The 23,602-nt window shown below is 43.4% G+C and overlaps 1 protein-coding gene across 4 annotated transcripts in view; it reads right to left on the reverse strand.

The window, feature by feature from the left end:
- CASP6 (caspase 6) overlaps positions 1-23,602 on the reverse strand; it is an 84,585-nt gene that overhangs the window by 19,065 nt on the left and 41,918 nt on the right. For 2 of the 4 annotated variants that reach the window (XM_069743842.1, XM_069743841.1), the window contains 3 exons: positions 15,892-15,933; positions 3,888-3,930; positions 395-544 (listed from right to left, as the gene is read on the reverse strand). In XM_069743842.1, coding sequence (XP_069599943.1) covers positions 395-544; positions 3,888-3,930; positions 15,892-15,933 — 235 coding nt within the window. Of the gene's footprint in view, positions 1-394; positions 545-3,887; positions 3,931-15,891; positions 15,934-18,961; positions 19,039-23,602 lie in introns of all 4 variants that reach the window. The other 2 variants (XM_069743843.1, XM_069743844.1) reach the window with 2 other exon arrangements.

Genomic DNA, 23,602 nt, shown 5'->3' on the forward strand with positions numbered 1-23,602 from the left:
CCGGCCTTCGGCTATAAGTCTGAAGTCATTCCATGTGACTGCACACTTGTCAGTATACTCCGGTGTCGGGGCCAGGAGCAGGTGACTACAAGTATGCAACTTGCATTCAATGCTTCATGTCTTGCTTGATACAGGTATATTGAGCGAGGCCGGACCTGTGTAGTCGTAATATGGCCGGAAGTATGCATATTCCATACTTTGTGGTCACGCGCCCATCGTCTGCACCGCAGAATCCTCACAGCGTGCAATGCCCACACTGAGGATTCACAAGTACATAGAGTGACTGTAGACTTGTACCCTGAGGCCAGACAAACCCTTTAACTGTTTACTGTGATATGACTGTTTTATGCACATTCAAAAAAATAAAAACCTATACATTATAATTTGAGTATACCTTCTGTAAAGATTATCTCTGTCAGTATTAGTGCCCCGTCTTTCAGGCAGTGTGAGCTGCCAAAAGAACCAGTCATGGTTAAAGATCAGCGCCAGTCCTCGTCGTCTGTTTTTCATGTTATACTCTGCAGCCGGGTCCAGTGCTTGAGACCTTGAAACGTAACCAGATACATTAGATCACTTGTGTTGAAGTTATGAAGACGTGTTCCCCACAGAGAAACATCATAACCATTTTTTATAGATTCTTTGTTTACATGACATTAAAAAGAACACACACTTCGATATCTTTACTTGTTAACAGTAATATGTCACCAGGTATTTGTCATGCAATTGAAAGCACCATAAAGTAGGAGGTACTAGGAGCATAGACCCCGATTCCTGGAATGTGTCACTTACTAGGCTGTGTTATTTTGTTTCAGTACAGTCAGTGTTTTATCAGCAGGAGATTACAAGACACCTGGCCTCAGGCCTTCTTGTCCAAACACATCCCCATGAACTGATTAAACAAAAAGCTATGGTGTGGGTCGGGGTTATACACAGCTCAACTACTGAGCTCTGCTAGATCTGCAGCAGAGAAACTGCGATTCTACCGTAACTACTAGTAAACTAAGTGATACATCACTGGAATCAGGGTCTCTGTCCCTACATCATGCTGCTGTCATATTACATAGCAAAACCTGCTGACATATTCCCTTTAACTATTTTGTCTACTACTTTTATGTTGATAACCTATTTTGGGGATAGGTCATTATTATCAGATTGCTGTGGGCCTGACAACCAGCACCCACACAGGTCAGCTGTTATCAGGTCTAGAGCTAAAGTACAGAAAGCAACCGCACGGCTAGGTACACCACTTCGTTGAATAGAACCTGGGTGGCAGTTTTTGGGAGCAACCACTAAGCAGTGTATCAAGCTGCGCTGTTCTGCGCCGTACACCGTTTACAGCCAGCCGCCGCCAGACTTGATCAGAGGTAGTGATGGTGACTAACCCTACCAATTTGATATCAATGACCATCAATATCAGATTAGTGGACAACCCCTTTAAAAAGACCTACTCCTATTTTTAAGAACGGTCTCTCCTAACCAAGCAGGTTAATTGCTCTGAACAAAACGTGACTGGAACAACGGAGAAACTGCTAGGAATTGCTTGAATTCTGTACTTTTCTCAAAATGAGCAGTGAGGCACATGAAATATAGATAGTTCCAACAACCGAACATTAGTCTGAAGAACAAACTGACATAGAAAACAATCTAGGTTTTTTCCGCAGCTTGCAAACAGGATTCTATAAAGTCCCTTTTACATACATTGTACAATACTGTAGTTTCAACTCAGATCATTCCCAATCTAAAAACTGGAAACCCATGATGATGTTTGGTCAATTGACACAGGGTTTATTGGTACAATATAAAAAGGTGAGTATTTTCAACCAATATATGCTACTAGATTGTGGCCCAATTCTAACGCATCGGGTATTCTAGAATATGCATGTCCCCGTAGTATATGGACAATGATGATTCCAGAATTTGCGGCAGACTGTGCCCGTCGCTGATTGGTCGAGGCAAACTTTATGACATCATCGTCGCCATGGCAACCATTGTGACATCTACGTCGATACTGTGCCCGTCGCTGAATCAGAAACGTGAGATGTCTACGTCCTTTATGACATCATCGTCGCTGTGCCCGTTGCTGATTGGTCAATCAGACGCGGGATTTCTACGTCGATGCTGTGCCGGTCTCTGATTGGTCGAGGCCTGGCGGCCTCGACCAATCAGAGATGCGGGATTTCCAGGACAGACAGACAGACAGAAAGACAGACAGACAGACGGAAAAACCCTTAGACAATTATATATATATAGATATGGCAAATAAGATGAAAGGAGTGTACCTAATCACTTTTTGTGGAAATCAAATAGCATTTATCATCATATTTACTACTGTATTCTTATCAAATTCCTATTTTCATTCCGAAAATGTTTAAAGTTTTATTCTGTTTTGCACAGACCAAATGTCATCATGAAAATAAATTGCAATGTTTTTGTATGAGACACCCCCATTAAGGTCTATAGCTGTGCAAATAAAAAATAAAAAATGGATACTATGAGAATCAACCATATAGCATCCAATTTTTACATATACATTGCAGTTTTTAACATAGGAAACTGTTTTTGGTCTTGTAAATTTTAATAACTGCTGATGTATAAAAATGATGCCATATGGATAGCGTAAGGTTAACAATGAAGCTAAAAGCTCCTGGAAGCTTTCCTGCATTAAAAGGGAACCTGTCACCCCCCCACCCCCCCCCCTCCCCAGGCATTTTTAATGCCTCCTCTGCAGTCATTAACGTCCCCAGCACCTGCGTTGTAATTTCTTTTGGGGGGCATGCGCAGTTTGCGCTGCCCTTCGACTCCCATCGCATCATGGGAACTTGCAGCGCAGGCGCCAGGGACGTTAATGACTGCAGAGGAGGTGACGCACGGAGGGGCTGAAAAGACATGCCCCCCGGACAGACTACAGGTATGAGGGGCAAATTATGAAAATAAATATTTTAGCGTTGGAAGGGACCCGAACTAAAAGAGCCACCTTGACAGAATGCAGCATCAGTGCTGCACAAGGTGGCTCTTTTAGTTAAAAACGCCTGGGGGGGGTGACAGGTTCCCTTTAAGACTCTCAGAAGTGCACTGTTAGCCACTCCCATATAATCTGGGCCCTGGCTAGCACTCATGTTCAATATCACCACTCCGTTGTCGGGTGTCCCGGGATCAGGGGCTCCTTCCCTGTCCTTCATGCTAGGGGCGCCCTAGCTCTCCCTGTTCCCCGGAATACTTCTGATGGTGAAGATGCCGGGGCCACGTTGCTTTACCTCTTGAATCCAGCCTTAGTATGTACCCTTCCCCCACCCAGGGAAGAGCGGAGTATTAGTGTACCTTAATACACCAACCAGACTAACAAGGTAATACAAACAGGGGTAACAAAAATACCAAACATATAAATATACTCACACATACAACAGAGGAATGTACTGGGGAGTGGAGGATGGGGTTAAACCAAGGAGAAAGGGAATTAACACACACTCAAAACCTAGCAACAGTCACATATAAATCCTCCAATTGCCTTCTCCAATAACAACCTCCAGCCATGCAGCACAGCTAGCTCTGACAATGAGTGCTTGCCAGGAACTCAGTTTATATAGGAGATGAGAGTAGCTAACAGTGCAGAGCTGAGAGCCTTAATGCAAGAAAGCTTCCAGTAGCTCTCAACTGAGCAGAATAACCCCTGCATTGCTAAAAGAAACTTGCACCGTTTAATATAAAGGTGAAGTGCTTCTAATCAAGCAGGAGTAGGAGAAATCAGACTCTGTGGTCTTCTAGCTCCTTTGTCGTGTTAAACCCTTGAAAGAGGCCTTGTGTTCATACTTTAAGCTTCCAAATATGAATTATATGAATCCATTTCTTATAAATATCTCAATTAAAAATTAGAAGAATTGTCTACTCACTTAGCAAACCAACCATCAGTCTCAGTGACGTTTGAAGCTCCATCTAGAAAGGATGAATACAAATGTTCAAAAGAAACATTTCAACTTAATAAAACATTTCCCATAAGAGAAAACATAGGTAGAGATATTTGTAATACGTTCACACGCTGGAAAAATAAGTGTCATGTACAACCCCAATTCCAAAACAGTTGGAACACAAACATGAATACAATGATTTGGAGATCTCTTACAGCCATATTTTATTCACAACAGAACATGAACATAGAACAAAGATGAGAAATTGAAAGTTAAAACATTTTTACAACTTTTTTTGAGATGTGTTGCTGTCAATTTCTATACACGGTAAGTTAATTTTTTTCAATGAAATGGAAAAAATGTCCAACTTTTCTCTTCTGCTCTGTATTCTATGTTCTGTAGTGAATACTATAAAAAAAAGTTATTTCCAAATCACTGCAGTCTTATACATTTTACACAGCACCCAACTTTGTTATTGGGGTTGTATTTAAACTGCAGAAGTCTGATATTGATCCAATTTCTACATCCGATTTTCGGTTTGAGATGCCGATTTGTGCAAAGGATTAGCCTTATTGTCATTCAATGGGTTTTATCTCAGCTTTTCCATAAAAAAAATCCACCCAAGTAGCTTGTAAAAAATATTACTTTGCGTGTAAACCAATTTTCAGAAACCCCAGAAACAGATGGCTGCCTGGTTATATAATAAACAAGCTTTGGAAAAAAGTAATAATGTCCTAGGTGACTTAGCCCTTAGAGATTTGAGCACACAGCGGTAATTGTGTGGCCTGAATTAATTATATGCTAGGCTTGTTTATTCATAGTCAGAGCACTTGTCTGGGTAAGGAGCTCCCTGGATAAGAAAAACTTATTGAACTGAGCTCTTATTAGAGACTATCGGAAACAAAATCAGTTTTTCTGCTAGACAGTCAATAAATCAGGCCCACTATGTATTTAGCATGCCATAGTTGCTTACTGTGTAAAAAAAAGGAGATTTCGCAGAGACATCATTGGTGATGTCTCTGAAAGTCATGGAGAATATCATATTATAAAACGTAGATACAATAATCTCAGCCCAGTGCCCTTCAATCCTGCATTACTGGGGTATATACCGTATATACTCGAGTATAAGCCTACCCAAGTATAAGCCGAGGCACCTAATTTTGCCACGAAAAACTGGGAAAACTTATTGATTCTATTATAAGCCGGGTATGCAATGTCCTCTCATCCCCATCCTGGTGTGCATGACCATCTCATCCCTATCCTGGTATGCATGGCACCCCTCATCCCTATCCTGGTATGCATGGCTCCCTCATCCCCATCCTTGTATGCATGACCATCTCAACCCTATCCTGGTATGCACGGCTTCCTCATCCCTATCCTGGTATGCATGGCTTCCTCATCCCTATCCTGGTATGCATGGCGCCCTCATCCCTATCCTGGTATGCATGGCCCCCTCATCCCTAATCTCGTATTCATGGCTTCCTCATCCCTATTCTCGTATTCATGGCTTCCTCATCCCTATCCTGGTATGCATGGTTCCTCATCCCTATCCTGGTATGCATGGTTCCTCATCCCTATCCTGCTATGCATGGTTCCTCATCCCTATCCTTGTATGTATGTGTTGTGAATTCCGCTCTTGGGCTCCCTCCGGTGGTTGTAAGTGGCACTTTTGTGAGTTCTGCTCTTGGGCTCCCTCTTGTGGTTTCTAGTGGTATGGCTGCTCCTTGGAGTTAGCTGTCATCAGCTGCCTCCACTTATCGTCTCTTCTGCTCGACTATTTAGGCCTGGCTCTTTCTTCAGCCAGTGCTACTTGTAAATGGTTCCTGGTTGGATTCACATCTCTTTGGAGTTCCCTGTTTTCCTGACCAGTTCAGCAAAGCTAAGTTTTTGCTTGCTCTTTTCTGTCCATAGATTGTGGACTTATCCATTCTGTGCTTTCTGTGTTTGTCCAGCTTATCAGTGTGAATTAATTCTGTCTTGCTGGAAGCTCTGGGAGGCAGATTTGCCCTCCACACCTTTAGTCAGGTGTGGAGATTTTTTGTAAACTCTGCGTGGATTTTTGTAGTGTTTTATACTGACCGCACAGTACTCCATCCTGTCCTATCTATTTATCTAGACTGGCCTCCTGTGCTCATCCTGGTTTCATTCTGTGTATGTCTTTTCCCTCTCCACTCACAGTCATTATTTGTAGGGGGCTAATCTATCCACTGGGGATTTTCTCTGAGGCAAGATAGCTTTCCTACTTCTTTCTTTAGGGGTAGTTAGCTCTTAGGCTGTGATGAGAAGCCTAGGGAGAGTTAGGAGCATTCCACGGCTACTTCTAGTGTTGTGTTGAGCTTAGGGACTGCGGTCAGTACAGTTACCACTTCCTTCAGAGCTCATTCCATGTTGCTCCTAAACCACCGTATCATAACAGTACAAGTGGCCAAAAATGAATTAAATGCATCTCAAAAGAAGGAAAAGAAAGTTCTGAACCATTTTTTTTTCTGTGCTCTGGTTTGTCTTTTTTTTCCTCTTGATATCTGGGTGGTTCAGGATATATGCTTTGGCATGGATGTTCAGGGTTTGTTTTCTCGTGTGGATCAGCTTGCTGCAAGAGTACAGAGTATCCAGGACTATGTTGTCCAGACTCCGGCTTTGGAGCCTAGAATTCCTACTCCTGATTTGTTTTTTGGGGACAGATCCAAGTTTTTGAACTTTAAAAATAACTGCAAATTGTTTTTTTGCTTTGAAACCCCGTTCTTCTGGTGATCCCATTCAGCAAGTAAAAATCATATCCTTGCTGCGTGGTGACCCTCAAGACTGGGCTTTTTCTCTTGAAACAGGGGATCCGGCATTATTGAATGTAGATGCATTTTTTCAAGCGCTCGGATTATTGTATGACGAACCTAATTCTGTGGATCATGCAGAAAAAACCCTGTTGGCCTTGTGTCAAGGTCAGGAAGCGGCAGAGTTATACTGCCATAAATTTAGAAAATGGTCTGTGCTTACTAAATGGAGTGAAGAGGCTCTGGCTGCTATTTTCAGAAAAGGTCTTTCTGAAACCCTTAAAGATGTTATGGTGGGCTTTCCTACGCCTGCCGCTTTGAGCGAATCTATGTCTCTAGCCATTCAGATTGATCGGCGTCTGCGCGAGCGCAAAGCTGTGCACCATATGGCAGTATCCTCTGAGCAAAGTCCTGAACCTATGCAATGTGATAGGATTTTGACTAGAATAGAACGGCAGGAATTCAGACGTCAGAATAGGCTGTGTTTTTACTGTGGTGATTCGGCTCATGTTATCTCTGATTGCCCTAAGCGTACTAAGAGAGTCGATAGGTCTGTTACCATTAGTACTGTACAGCCTAAATTTCTCTTATCTGTGACCCTGATTTGCTCATTGTCTTCCTTTTCTGTCATGGCATTTGTGGATTCAGGCGCTGCCCTGAACTTAATGGACTTAGAATTCGCCAGGCGCTGTGGTTTTTCCTTGCAGCCTTTGCAGAGCCCTATTCCTTTGAGGGGTATTGATGCTACACCCTTGGCCAAGGATAAACCTCAGTACTGGACACAGATGACTATGTATATGGCTCCTGTACATCAGGAAGATTGCCGTTTTCTGGTGTTGCATAACCTGCATGATGTTGTTGTACTGGGATTTCCATGGTTACAGGAACATAATCCGGTGCTGGATTGGAAAACTATGTCTGTGACTAGTTGGGGTTGTCGAGGAGTACATAGTGACGTTCCTTTGATGTCAATTTCCTCTTCCCCCTCTTCTGAGGTCCCTGAGTTTTTGTCGGATTTCCAGGATGTATTTGATGAGCCCAAGTCCAGTTCCCTTCCTCCGCACAGGGACTGTGATTGTGCTATTAACTTGATTCCTGGTTGCAAGTTCCCTAAGGGCCGACTTTTCAATCTGTCTGTGCCAGAGCATGCCGCCATGCGTAGTTATGTTAAGGAATCTTTGGAGAAAGGGCATATTCGGCCCTCTTCGTCACCATTGGGAGCGGGTTTCTTTTTTGTTGCTAAGAAGGATGGCTCCTTGAGACCCTGTATTGATTATCGTCTTCTTAATAAGATCACGGTCAAATTCCAATACCCCTTGCCTTTGCTTACTGATTTGTTTGCTCAGATTAAGGGGGCTAGTTGGTTTACTAAGATTGACCTCCGAGGGGCATATAATCTTGTTCGTATTAAACGGTGACGAATGGAAAACTGCATTTAATATGCCCTAAGGCCATTTTGAATACCTTGTGATGCCATTTGGGCTCTCTAATGCTCCATCTGTGTTCCAGTCTTTCATGCATGATATTTTCCGCAATTATCTTGATAATTTCATGGTCGTATATTTGGATGATATTTTGATTTTTTCCGATGATTGGGAGTCTCATGTGAAGCAGGTCAGGATGGTGTTCCTGATCCTTCGTGATAATGCTTTATTTGTGAAGGGGTCTAAGTGCCTATTCGGAGTTCAGAAGGTCTCTTTTTTGGGTTTTATTTTTTCTCCCTCGTCTATAGAAATGGATCCTGTTAAGGTCCAAACTATTCATGACTGGATCCAACCCACATCTGTGAAGGGTCTTCAAAAATTTTTGGGCTTTGCTAATTTCAATCGCCGTTTCATTTCCAACTTTTCCAGTGTGGTTAAGCCCTTACTGATTTGACGAAGAAAGGTGCTGATGTGACTAATTGGTCCTCTGAGGCTGTTGAGGCCTTTCAGGAGCTTAGACGCCGATTTACTTCTGCCCCTGTGTTGCGTCAGACGGATGTTTCTCCTCCTTTTCAGGTTGAGGTCGATGCTTCTGAGATTGGGGCAGGGCAGTTTTGTCTCAGAGGGAGTCTGATGGTTCTTTGATGAAACCGTGTGCTTTTTTTTCCAGAAAGTTTTCGCCTGCGGAACGCAATTATGATGTCGGCAATCGGGAGTTGTTGGCTATGAATTAGGCGTTTGAGGAGTGGCGGCATTGGCTTGAGGGAGCTAAACACCGTGTTGTGGTCCTGACCGATTATAAGAATCTGATTTACCTCGAGTCGGCCAAGCGGCTGAATCCTAGACAGGCTCGATGGTCCCCGTTTTTCTCCCGTTTTGATTTTGTGGTCTCGTATCTTCCGGGATCTAAGAATATTAAGGCTGATGCCCTCTCTAGGAGTTTTTCGAGTGATTCTCCTGGAGTCCTTGAGCCGGTTGGCATTCTTAAGGAGGGGGTGATTCTTTCTGCTATCTCTCCTGATTTGCGGCGGGTGCTTCAGGAATTTCAGGCTGATAGGCCTGACCGCTGTCCAGTGTGGAAGCTGTTTGTTCCTGATAGATGGACAAGTAAGGTAATTTCTGAGGTTCATTGTTCAGTGTTGGCTGGTCATCCTGGGATTTTTGGTACCAGAGATTTGGTTGCTAGGTCCTTTTGGTGGCCTTCCTTGTCGCGCGATGTGCGTGCGTTTGTGCAGTCCTGTGGGACTTGCGCCCGGGCCAAGCCTTGCTGTTCCCGCGCTAGTGGGTTGCTTTTGCCTTTGCCGGTCCCTGAGAGGCCCTGGACGCATATTTCCATGGATTTTATTTCGGATCTTCCTGTTTCCCAGAAGATGTCTGTTATCTGGGTTGTTTGTGAGCGGTTCTCTAAAATGGTCCATCTGGTACCTTTGCCTAAGTTGCCTTCCTCCTCAGATCTGGTTCCATTATTTTTTCAGCATGTGGTTCGTTTGCATGGCATTCCGGAGAATATTGTGTCTGACAGAGGTTCTCAGTTTGTCTCTAGATTTTGGCGGGCCTTTTGTGCTAGGATGGGCATTGATTTGTCTTTTTCTTTGGCGTTTCATCCTCAGACTAATGGCCAAACTGAGCGAACTAATCAGACCTTGGAGACCTATTTGAGATGCTTTGTGTCTGCTGATCAGGATGATTGGGTGTCTTTCTTGCCGTTGGCTGAGTTTGCCCTTAATAATCGGGCTAGTTCGGCTACTTTGGTTTCACCTTTCTTTTGTAATTTTGGTTTTCATCCTCGTTTTTCTTCTGGGCAGGTTGAGCCTTCTGATTGTCCTGGTGTTGATTCTGTGGTGGACAGGCTGCAGCAGATTTGGACTCATGTGGTGGACAATTTGACGTTGTCTCAGGAAAGGGCTCAACGTTTTGCTAACCGCCGTCGGTGTGTTGGTCCCCGGCTTCGTGTGGGGGGATTTGGTTTGGTTGTCTTCTCGTCATGTTCCTATGAAGGTTTCTTCTCCTAAGTTTAAGCCTCGGTTTATTGGTCCTTATAAAATTTCTGAAATTATTAATCTGGTGTCTTTTTCTTTGGCTCTTCCAGCCTCTTTTGCCATTCATAATGTTTTCCATAGATCTTTGTTGCGGAGATATGTGGTGCCCGTTGTTCCATCGGTTGACCCTCCTGCCCTGGTGTTGGTTGAGGGAGAGTTGGAATATGAGGTTGAGAAGATTTTGGATTCTCGTTTTTCGAGGCGGAGGCTTCAGTATCTTGTCAAGTGAAAGGGTTATGGCCAGGAGGATAATTCTTGGGTTGTTGCCTCCGATGTCCATGCCACCGATTTGGTTCGTGCTTTTCACTTGGCTCATCCTGATCGGCCTGGGGGCTCTGGTGAGGGTTCGGTGACCCCTCCTCAAGGGGGGGTACTGTTGTGAATTCCGCTCTTGGGCTCCCTCCGGTGGTTGTAAGTGGCACTTTTGTGAGTTCTGCTCTTGGGCTCCCTCTTGTGGTTTCTAGTGGTATGGCTGCTCCTTGGAGTTAGCTGCCATCAGCTGCCTCCACTTATCGTCTCTTCTGCTCGGCTATTTAGGCCTGGCTCTTTCTTCAGCCAGTGCCACTTGTAAATGGTTCCTGGTTGGATTCACATCTCTTTGGAGTTCCCTGTTTTCCTGACCAGTTCAGCAAAGCTAAGTTTTTGCTTGCTCTTTTCTGTCCATAGATTGTGGACTTATCCATTCTGTGCTTTCTGTGTTTGTCCAGCTTATCAGTGTGAATTTATTCTGTCTTGCTGGAAGCTCTGGGAGGCAGATTTGCCCTCCACACCTTTAGTCAGGTGTGGAGATTTTTTGTAAACTCTGCGTGGATTTTTGTAGTGTTTTATACTGACCGCACAGTACTCCATCCTGTCCTATCTATTTAGCTAGACTGGCCTCCTGTGCTCATCCTGGTTTCATTCTGTGTATGTCTTTTCCCTCTCCACTCACAGTCATTATTTGTGGGGGCTAATCTATCCACTGGGGATTTTCTCTGAGGCAAGATGGCTTTCCTGCTTCTTTCTTTAGGGGTATTTAGCTCTTAGGCTGTGATGAGAAGCCTAGGGAGAGTTAGGAGCATTCCACGGCTACTTCTAGTGTTGTGTTGAGCTTAGGGACTGCGGTCAGTACAGTTACCACTTCCTTCAGAGCTCGTTCCATGTTGCTCCTAGACCACCGTATCATAACATGTATGGCCCCCATCAGAAAAGCATTAAAAAACAAAACAAAAAAAAACCATCCTACTCGCAACATCTTGTTCAGATGCCAGCAGCTGCTGGGCGATCACTATGCTGCACGCCCATGGGAGTGGAAGGAGGTGAATAGTCATTTCACTTTAGTAGCATGCACCTGTGACTGCCCGGCCGCTGCTGGAAGCCGGCGGCTGAGGTTGACACTGTGCCTGCTATTACAGAAAAATTAATATTCACCGCCAGCACAGTGAATATTCATTTTTCTTTAGCAGCAGGCACAGGCTTTAGTTGCAGCCGCCTTAAAAAGATGAGAGGCCTGTAATTGACATCATAGGTAGACCACAACTATAAGAAAACAAATCCAGAAAATCACCTTGTCTGATTTGGCAAGATTTATTTAGCAAATTATGGTGGAAAATAAGTATTCGGTCACCTAAGAACATGCAAGATTTCTGGCACTCACAGACCTGTAACTTCTTCTTTAAGAGGCTCCTCTGTCCTCCACACTTGTTATCAGTATAATAGACACCTGTCCACAACCACAAACGGTCACACTCCAAACTCCACTACAGTTAAGACCAAAGAGCTGTCTTAGTACACCAGAAATAAAATTTTAGCCCTGCACCAGGCTGGGAAGACAATCTGCAATAGGCAAGCAGCTTGATGTGATGAAATCAACTGTGGGAGCAATAATAAGAAAATGGAAGACATACAAGACCACAGATAATCTCTCTCGATCTGGGGCTCCACACAAGAACTTACCCCGTGAGGTCAAAATGATCACAAGAACAGTGAGCAAAAATCCCAGAACCACAAGGGGGGACCTAGTGAATGACCTGCATAGAGCTGGGACCACCGTAACAAAGGCTACCATCAGTAACACACTACGCTGCCAGGGACTCAGATCCTGCAGTGCCAGACATGTTCCCCTGCAGTACATATCTGGGCCCATCTGAAGATTGCTAAAGAGCATTTGGATTATCCAGAAGAGTAGTGGGAGAATGTCATATGGTCTAATGAAACCAAAGTAGAACTGTTTGGTAGAAACAAAACTCACCATGTTTGGAGGAGACAGAATGCTGAGTTGCATCCAAAGAACACTATACATACTGTGAAGCATGGGGGTGGTAACATCATGCTTTGGGGCTGTTTTTTCTGCAAATGGACCAGGACGACTGATCCATGTACATGAAAGTATGAATGGGGCCATGTATCCTGAGATTTTTAGTGCATACCTCATTCCATCAGCAAGGGCATTGAAGATGAAACATGGATGAGTCTTTCAGCATGATGATCCCAAGCACACTGCCAGGACAATGAAGGTGTGGCTTCATGAGAAGCATATGAATGTTCTGGAGTGGCCAAGCCAGTCTCCAGATCTCAACCCCATAGAAAACCTTTGGAGTGACTTGAAAGTCTGTGTTGCCCAGCGACAGGCCCAAAACATGACTGCTCTAGAGGAGATCTGCATGGAGGAATGGGCCAACATACCACCAACAGTGTCTGCCAACCTTGTGAAGACTTACAGAAAACGTTTGACCACTATCATTGTCAAAAAAAGGATATATAACAAAATATTGAGATGAACTTTTGTTAATGACCAAATACTTATTTTTCACTATAATTTGCAAAATAAATCTTGCCAAGCCAGACAAGGTGGCTGACTAAATTAGGTTTAAACTATGTCAACCCAATAAACGGGGAAAGGTTCTCTTTGTTCTAAAATGTTTTACTCTGATTGTAGTTTTTTCTTTAATTTTCTGAACATGATTTTGAGGGTGGATATCTTGTCTAAGACGCTGTTAAGAGCCATGATAAATGTATTCCAGCCACATGGACGGTATGAAATAAACTGGAGAAATTCACTGACTTCTATGGAAGATTGTTCACAAGATATCAGAAATATATTTTCTATACAAAAAGACTTTAACCCCTTCATCCCCAAAGCTTTTTTTGGTTTTGCGTTTTCGTTTTTCGCTCTTCTTCTTCCCAGAGTCATAACTTTTTTTTAAATTTTTCAGTAAATATGGCCATGTGAGGGTTTGTTTTTTGTGGGACAAGTTGTACTTTTGAACGACACCATTGGTTTTACCATTTCGTGTACTAGAAAACGGGAAAAAAATTCCAAGTGCGGTGAAATTGCAATCCCACACTTGTTTTTGTTTGGATTTTTTACTATGTTCACTAAATGCTAAAACTGACCTATTATTATGATTCTCCATGTCATTACGAGTTCATAGACACCAAACATGTCTAGGTTATTTTTTATGTGGTGAAAAAGAATTCAAAACTTTGTTTAAAAAAATTATGCAATTTTCCAAGACCCGTAGCGTCTCCATTTTTGGTGATCTCGGGTTAAGTGAGGGCTAATTTTTTACGTGCCAAGCTGACATTTTTAATGATAACATTTTGGTGCAGATACGATTTTTTCATCGCCTGTTATTGCATTTTAATGCAATGTCATGGCGACCCAAAAGAATGTAATTTTGGTGTTTTTACTTTTTTCTTGCTTCACTGTTTAGCGAACAGGTTAATCTTTTCTCATGGATAGATCGGGTGATTCCGAACCCTGCGATACCAAATATGTGTAGGTTTCATTTTTATTATTTTATTTTGAATGGGGCAAAAGGGGGGTGATTTGAACTTTTATATATATTTTTTTATATTTTTAATAACATTTTTTTTTTTTTTTACTTTTGCCATGCATCAATAGTCTCCATAGGAGACTAGAAGCTGCCACAGGCCGATCGGCTCTGCTAAATAGAGGTGATGGTCAGATCGCCTCTATGTAGTAGAATTGCTAACTTGCCATGAGATCCGACCACAGGGTGGTGCTCAAACCAATCCGGCACTGACAACCATAGAGGTCTCCAGGAAACCTCGGGTTGTCATATGCCGAAACACTGGTGACCCGCGATCACCTTACACAGGTCACCGGTGTGCGTATTTCCTGCACGATTGCTGGAAGCGCCATTTAAATGCCGCTGTCAGAGTTTGACAGCGGCATTTAACTAGTTAATTGCGGGCACAGCTATTGCCGACACATGTCAGCTGTTCAAAACAGCTGACATGTCCCGGGAAAGATGTAAGCTCACCGCTGGAGCCCACATCAAAGGGAGGGATATCGACATCGGCGAACTTCAAAATCAGTAATGCTATCAATTAAAATTAACATCTGAAAAAAGTATGTTACACCCATAGCATTGATGTACGATCTGTGGCTCACACGCTGTTGCAAAACTACAAACCAGCATGTTGCTAAAACTGTGAGAGCCTGCAGGTATGTGGAGCGCCCCCAGATACAGGGCCACGAGTTCTCGGTACCGGGCCTCTCTGGTTCGGTTCTGAGGCTGTCACGGTGGCTAGACCCGGTCCGCGACCCTGCTAAGGGGCATCCAATAAAGGTGGTACAGTCTGTCAGGGATTCGTGACGCCACCTGTGGTGTTCGGTCAGGGTGACCGACGCTGCTGTGGGGTCCGCTGGGGTGATGGAATGGCAGCTGGATGGTATACCTTCCCACAGGTGAAGTGTGTCCCCAGGGCTTCCCAGTAAGGTGGATGGTGATGGTGTGAGGTACGGGCAATAACGAGGACACAAGGTTGCAGTCTCTTTACTGAAAACTTCAGGATCCGCAATCCAGAGCACGCTTAACAGGGCTATCTGAGACCGGCCGGTCCGATGGGCACTTCCAGAATTCCCTTTGCAGGTGGAAATCGTTGCCTACCAATAGCGCCTGTGTGTTGTAGTGCTACCCTGCTGAGCATTCGGAATAGTCCTCACAACTGCTGTTCTCGTTCGTTCTTTACAGCTCTTTCTCTCTTTAGTTCCAGATGTTTCTAGTTCAACGTCCCCCAGGTATGTTATGGCTAGGACGCACCCGTATGACGGGAAGGCCTGGAGGTCTTCCGGGACCCTAGAGACGCCCCTCTCCCACTGTTGCCCCCTATGTCTTTGTAGGTGTTTAGGTGAGACAGCCAACCTATAATTAACTGTCCTGCGGAGTTTGAAGTAAGGCGTAGAGTCAGTTACTCCCTCGGTGTTCCGGCCACCGGCTACGCGCTTCAGTAGGATGTTGCCTCGGTCTCACGGCACGACTCCTACTGGCTCTCCTTTGTGCTTGATCTCGTTTCTCACTGTCTCACAATATCCTTCGCTTCGTGTCTCTTTCTTAGGATACCGCCGCGGGGTGTGCAGGCGCAGTTCCGTAACGTTCTATTCTGGTCGCTAGGTGCCTGCCAGGTTCCCACGCCTGACAGGGACCCCCCTGTGTCTTCTCCCTGCAACACCCCCTGCCACGGGATGTTGCCTGAATCCAACCCAGTCAGCTTCTGACTAACTTTCTATCCAACCCCTAGTTTTACCAGTGTGAGGAGGGGCCCAATAAATAAAGCCTTTTGCTCCCCCTAGTGGCCGGAGTGTGAAGTGTAATGTGTGCTGGTGATACCTGGTCAGTGGAATTCCTTCAGTGCCATCAGATGTACCATCACTCCCCTTAGTGGCAGAGTGTCATACTGCAACGACCAGATCTCTGGGGCGCTGCATATGCATCTGCCATAGACATGAAAGTTTATATAAAATCACTACCTTTATTCTCTGGTATTTTTCTGCTGTCAATCTCCTCCTGACCTGTTAAATACAATAAAATGGTTATATACATAAGGCATGAGAATTGTTCACTGCACTGTTAAGCTACGCAGATATATTTTCTAGAGTAATTGAGGCAGAAGCCCCAATACACATTACATGGCTGTTGGCTGAACAAGATACAGATGCACTCGTTCGGCCAAGTTTGCCTGTGTCCTGTATGAGAGAGCCTCCAGATGACATTACTTGGCGACTTATCTCTGGGAAAACAATGCGATCGGCCGACTGAAATCAGATATGCCTGATCAACATCTTCCCTGACCATTAGTTGGCCGGTGCCCCCATACAGAGAAGATTTTAGGCTGAACCAGTCAATATCAGCAGTGTCGGATTGGGGCGCCAAGGGTCCACCAGTAACCAACTCCAGGACCCCACTTTTCAAATACATGCAAATGTGACACTATCCTCACAAATTTATATAACAATGAACGGAGTATAGTGTTGAATGAATAAGATGCCGCCTCTGTCTGTACATAGTGATCCAAGTACATTGTGTCAGGCACTGTTCATATAAGAGTGTAGTGGCCTACTCTTGCATGGGAGCCCACCGGAGGATTCTCCTGTTCTCCTGTGAGCCAGTCCAATATTATATTGGCAGGATCGCCTACATTAGTCTAATGTGTATAAGGGACTTAAAGGAGAAGTCCAGGCTTTACACAAAAGTCTGCAGTCACTATGACACTGCAAGCTTGTCAATCCTGCCGTGAGGATTTCCGATGCTGGCAGTGAGACCGAGCGGGTATGGGACTACAGGTATGCGATATGCATAACCCCATCCATATTCCAACTAGAGGTGCGCGGCCTTGCTCAGTAGAAGTGAGCTGACCAAGGCGACTCACTTCTAGTCTAAATATGGCCAGGATTATGTATATCACACACTTGTGGACACATGACCTCTCAGTCTTGTTCTTGGCCCTTTAAAATCCTCACTGCAAGAACTGACAAGTCTGCAGTACCATAGAGTGGCTGCAGACGTTTGTGAAAAGCCTGGACAACCCCCTTTAAGGCTGTATCAGACTCCTAATGGTGCCTATGAAACTTCTAATAGTGTCCTGCGGGATCTGATACTAGGACATTGGCAGCAAGTTTTGTAAGTTGTGAGGTGTGGCTTCCATGAATTGGACTTCTTTTCCAGCATATCTTACAAAAGCTCAGTTTGATGGAGATCCTGGGAATTTGTTGACTAAGGGTACCGTCACACAGTGCAATTTTGATCGCTACGACGGCACGATTCGTGACGTTCGAGCGATATAGTTACGAGATCGCAGTGTCTGACACGCTCCTGCGATCAGGGACCCCGCTGAGAATCGTACGTCGTAGCAGATCGTTTGAAACTTTCTTTCGTCGTCTAGTGTCCCGCTGTGGCGGCATGATTGCATGGTGTAACATATATCGTATACGATGTGCGCATAGTAACCAACGGCTTCTACATCGCACATACGTCATGAAATTATCGCTCCAGCGTCGTAGATTGCAAAGTGTGACAGCAGTCTACGACGCTGGAGCGATATTGTTACGACGCTGGAGCGTCACGGATCGTACCGTCGTAGCGATGAAAATTGCACTGTGTGACGGTACCCTTAGTCAATATCTTGGCCTCCTTAACATATTCCTAAACACTCTTTGTAGTGTGAGCAGGTGTATTATCCTGCTGAAGGAGGTCACTTCCATTAGGATATATCATTCTGTCATGAAACAATGATTAGGTAGGTGGTGTGTGTCCAAAGCGGAATCTGATCAAGAGTCAGTAAGTTGGCAGTACCGATTCTGATTAGATAACATTACATGATCATTACAATTTATGGAGAAAAAAAAATCAACAAATTTTAACATGACAGACTTAGCCAAACTTGATTGTAGATTAAATTCATTTTAATTAAAAGTATCCAATAAATCTCAAACATACAAGGAAATATTTAATTTAAAACAGTCTGCCCAGTACCATGATTCAAGATCCCAGTCAGCAAACATGGGATTATTATAACGGGCTGATTAGATAAGCAATATCATAAAGGTACCGTCACACTTAGCGACGCTGCAGCGATACTGACAACGATCCGGATCGCTGCAGCGTCGCTGTTTGGTCGCTGGAGAGCTGTCACACAGACCGCTCTCCAGCGACCAACGATGCCGGTAACCAGGGTAAACATCAGGTAACTAAGCGCAGGGCCGCGCTTAGTAACCCGATGTTTACCCTGGTTACCATCCTAAAAGTAAAAAAAAACATACACTACATACTTACCTACCGCTGTCTGTCCTCCAGCGCTGTGCTCTGCACTCCTCCTGCTCTGGCTGTGAGCACAGCGGCCGGAAAGCAGAGCGGTGACGTCACCGCCCTGCTTTCCGGCTGACCGACGCTCACAGCCAGTACAGGAGGAGTGCAGAGCACAGCGCTGGAGGACAGACAGCGGTAGGTAAGTATGTAGTGTTTGTTTTTTTTTACTTTTAGGATGGTAACCAGGGTAAACATCGGGTTACTAAGCGCGGCCCTGCGCTTAGTTACCCGATGTTTACCCTGGTTACCAGTGAAGACATCGCTGAATCAGTGTCACACACGCCGATTCAGCGATGTCTGCGGGGAGTCCAGCGACCAAATAAAGTTCTGGACTTTCTTCCCCGACCAGCGACAGCACAACAGGGGCCTGATCGCTGCTGCCTGTCACACTGGACGATATCGCTAGCGAGGACGCTGCAACGTCACGGATCGCTAGCGATATCGTCTAGTGTGACGGTACCTTAAGAATCAAACGTAGCAACACATATTGCGAGCCATATAGCAGAACACACAGAACTTGGGACAGAGGCCTTAAGTAGTTACACATCTTATCTTCTGATTACAATGTAACAAGGATAAAAATATGGTGATCATGCACAGCGCCACAATGTATATTATCTTATGACCTGAGTGACTTCCGTTAAATCATATCTCATTTTCAATTTCTAGATGTGTTCCAAGTTTTGGCCAGAATATAGTGGAACAGTCTCCGAATGTTGTGCAAGAATTTCTTACTTTTGTAATCATGAGTCATTCCAATGTCCTGTTGTTTCCAGCTTAGTAAAGATGAACTTTCTACCGTCACTGGATTACTTTATGGGATGATAAGAAAGGAAGCACAAATATTCATTTGATACTGAACTCGATTACAGTAAAGAAAGTGAAAATGGGTGTAGTACTAGGCCAAAGTTCCTTAGTTCTACAACTATACTTTGTATGTCTGTGATCCAATCACACTAAAGGGAAGATGGTTAGCCATATATTGGGACAGTGTCAGATATATTACATATCAAGTAGATTTGTTGCGTCCGAATTGTAAAGCACTATGGATTATGTTGGCTCGCTATAAAGAAAACATTATGATTATTATAGATCTGGCTCAGATACAATATTGTGAATTACAATAAACGTAAAAGTTGTCCCACAAATATAACTTATCCTGTGGGTAGGTGATAAGTGAATAATCACTGGGGGGTCCCACCAAAAGGACTCCAATCTGAAACACGTAGATCTATACTATGCCTTTTTCATGGATACTGTAGCCATGCTATAAATTTGGAATTAACTAAATTGTTTTTCACTGGATTACTATTATTCACTAATGGAAATCCTATGATGGTGTACTGGATCTTTTTCTACTTGTTAGGGTATGTTCCCACGGTCAGCTAACGCTGCGGGTTGGACGCTGCGTACATCCGCAGCATCCAACCCTCAGTGGCCAAATGTTACAGCATAGTGGATGGGATTTCAAGAAATTCCATCTCCACTATGCGTGCTGGGACGCCTCAGGCTTCCCTGCGGAGGCAGACATGCAGCTCGCCTTTCCAGACTGCAGCATGTCAATTTATCTTGCGGTGACTGAGCGTCTCCGCAAGATAAATTTCCCGTCCAATGTATTGGATGCGGTGATTCTGCACGGGTCAATTAACAAAATCTGACAGGGCTTTAAACAGAGCGGACATGTGCTGCATCCAAAGCGCTGCCGATTCCTGACCGTGGGAACATACTCTTACGCAGGAGTCACACTAGAGAGGAATACGGATGAGTGCTATGCAAGAAAAATCGCTTAGCACTCGGACCAATGTTAATCTATGGGGCAACTCCCATCATCGTTTTTTTTTCCGCCTGTATTATACGTGTGAGTGAAATCGCAGTATGCTGCAATTTGCACCGTATATTGGCCGAGACTCGCTAATGAAAGTCTATGGGTGCGAGAAAAACTCACGCACCACACGGACCAACAGTGTGACTTGCGAGAAATATGCACCAGTGTCCTTCAGAAAAGCCATCAATTCAGTGTGGTGTAATGTAAAATCACACTGACAGGTTAAAATAGAATAGATAAAATAAAGGTCTACACATAGTATAGGTATGTATATATATATATATATATATATATATATATATATATATATATATATATATATATATATATATATATATATATATATATATATATATATAAATAAATAATATATATTCAAGCAAAAAACAGGCAGCACTCCATTGTGTCTTGAATATCTTGTGCAGAGTTTATTCAGACCCACATGTCTTTATCACGACGTTTCGGCTCGAACTGTGCCTTTCTCAAGCAGTGAGGGAACCATTTGTGTGCATATAAATACATTCTAAGCCATAACCGGCCTTAGTTAGCCATTAGTGAACAGTATATGTGTTTATAGTTTACTTATAAAAATACTAATTGGTATCATAAAGTGCTACAGTGCATGCCTTCTGTGCTAGTGCTACTGTGTATCGTTATCCTTATTATACACTTCTTACTTACGGAGCTGTTTACAGGCAATGGAGGACATCTTCATACACCTCGGCGTTCTCTAAGCGCAATTGCGCATGTCCGCTACGTCACAACACTGTGCTAGACCGCGGACCAATCAGCAACGTTGGCGCCTGCGCATTAGCGCTACATATCACCATATTGGTAGTGGCATCTCATACAAGGAAGTCAATTCTCTACTCAAGAGACAGCGCCCGCGCATACAGCGCTACACGGCACCTAACGCCACCCTTCACTTGCCAGCACTGATTCCAGCTTCTGTGGGACCATAATAAACTTAGAGCTGTAATAACTTCATTTCACCGGGCTTACTATTGCCTCTATTAATTCGTGCCCTATGGACCTTTCAACGCATATAATCGCCCTGACACTACGGGCTCAACAATATAACGGCCAATGCCCGTAGGTCATGCAGTCACATGCCTAGCAGCGGGTTAACCCTCTCAGGTCAGCTCGCCCCAGGCTTAGACTAACAGCGATAGCGTCTACGTCCCGGCATATAGACTCTACTGAAGATAAAGTTAATAAGAAACTGCTATATAATATTTTAACTGCTTTTATTTATCAATCCGCGGTCCGACACAGTATGGAACCAAAAAGAACAGAAGATATATATAACATTCTTCAAACTCAAATTTTTATCTGTATGTCCTCCATGTCCATAAACACTTCTCCGACAATCTTCAGCTCCCATCAGAGCATCAGACGAAATCTAAATAAAATTAGAAAAATACATTTTCGTGAATTTCACAGTATTATCTAAAATTAAAAACAAGTAGTCACATTACTGACTCATTGGGACCCAAAATATCATACAACAGAGTTCATGAACATTATTAGATGATTGTATGCATTTTAAAATCAGCATTAAGTCCTCCCGGTCTCAGGGTATTAAGTTCGTAAATCCACATAAGTTCTTTTTTCTTAAGTATCAACTCCCTATCACCTCCTCTTCTCTGTATTGGAACAGCATCTATGATTTTACATTTAAGGTCCTTTTCAGTGTGTTTGCAGTCAGCGAAATGTTTTGGGACAGGAAGGTTCAATCTATTTTTTCTTATACTGTATCTATGCTGGTTCATTTTCGTTTTGAACTCGCAGGTTGTTTCTCCAACGTACCAAAGATTACATGGACACATGAGCACATATATAACGTAATCCGAGCTACACGTAAGGAATTGTTTTATATTATATACCTTTCCCGTTTTCGGATGTACAAATGTAGGTCCCATGAGCATATGCGTACAATTAACGCAGTTCAAACAGGGAAAACATCCATTTCTTTTACTGCCTGTAAGATATCTCTGGGTGTCTTTTCTTTTGGGACCAATATCAGATTGTATAATCATATCTTTGATATTCCTACTTCTCTCGTAGGAGTATAGTGGTGGCATTTTGAATTCTGGTATTTTTGGTAAGCATCTCCCTAACATAGTCCAGTGTTTTTTTGATGATGTTAGATATTTCCCTACTTTCTTCAGTATATGTATAGACAAAAGGAACCCTGTTCTGGATTCTCCTGTGTCTACCAAATGATCACCACAAATTAGTTGCAGTCTCTCTTTTTCCATAACCTTATTTTTTGTTTCTTCTAATAATCTCTTAGGGTATCCTCTATTCAAAAATTTCTTGATTAACTGATCTATTGTTCTGTCAGCTGTATCCTCTTCCCTCACTATACGCCTAACTCTAAGTAGTTGGCTAAGGGGAATTGATCTTTTCATTGAGCAAGGGTGTTGACTATCATATAGGAGCAAATTGTTCCTGTCTGTGTTTTTCACATACATAATAATGAGTAATGAGTTGACCATTTTTTTGCTCCACTAGTACATCTAGGAATTGAACTTCAGTCCAAGATTTTACTACAGTAAATTTAATTGTCTGGTCCACCGTATTGAGATATGTATGGAATTCACCCAGTTCTACTTCTGTACCTGTCCACAGGAGGAAGACATCATCTATGTACCTCCACCACTCCAGCACATACCGGAAGTGGTGGGACACATAGATGAGGTCCTCCTCCAGGACTTCCATAACCAGGTTAGCGTATGAGGGGGCCATATTGGCCCCCATAGCCGTTCCCTGTTTTTGCGTGTAAAACGCGTCTCCAAACATAAAATAGTTACGTCTCAATATTATCTCCAGCATCCCCAACAGAAAGCTCTTGCCTTCAGGTGTATATTGCCCAACATCCAACATTTTATCAATGGCTTTTAAGCCTCTATCATGATTAATGGAGGCATAGAGTGAAACCACATCAAATGATGCAAGTAACACTCTATTCCCCAACCGTATGGACTCTATTTTCTTTAGGAAGTCTGTAGTGTCTTTTATATAAGATTTACATTTTCTTGTAATAGGGTTCAGTATTTTATCTAGGAATATACCCATTTTATTGAAGACAGAGCCTACCCCTGAAACTATAGGTCGCCCCGGATAACGATACACAGTAGCACTAGCACAGAAGGCATGCACTGTAGCACTTTACGATACCAATTAGTATTTTTATAAGTAAACTATAAACACATATACTGTTCACTAATGGCTAATTAAGGCCGGTTATGGCTTAGAATGTATTTATATGTACACAAATGGTTCATTCACTGCTTGAGAAAGGCTCAGTTCGAGCCGAAACGTCGTGATAAAGACATGTGGGTCTGAATAAACTCTGCACAAGATATTCAAGACACAATAGAGTGCTGCCTGTTTTTTGGTTGAATCTATGGACTGAGGTTAGCTGGTGGACGGGCTTCCTGAAGGCTTTGCACCCACATATAAGTTAAAACGTTGTGCTGTTCCTATATATATATATATATATATATATATATATATATATATATATAGTGGGGCAAAAAAGTATT

Source organism: Ranitomeya imitator, chromosome 1, assembly GCF_032444005.1.
Source record: "Ranitomeya imitator isolate aRanImi1 chromosome 1, aRanImi1.pri, whole genome shotgun sequence".
In the NCBI taxonomy this organism is placed as follows: Eukaryota; Metazoa; Chordata; class Amphibia; order Anura; family Dendrobatidae; genus Ranitomeya; species Ranitomeya imitator.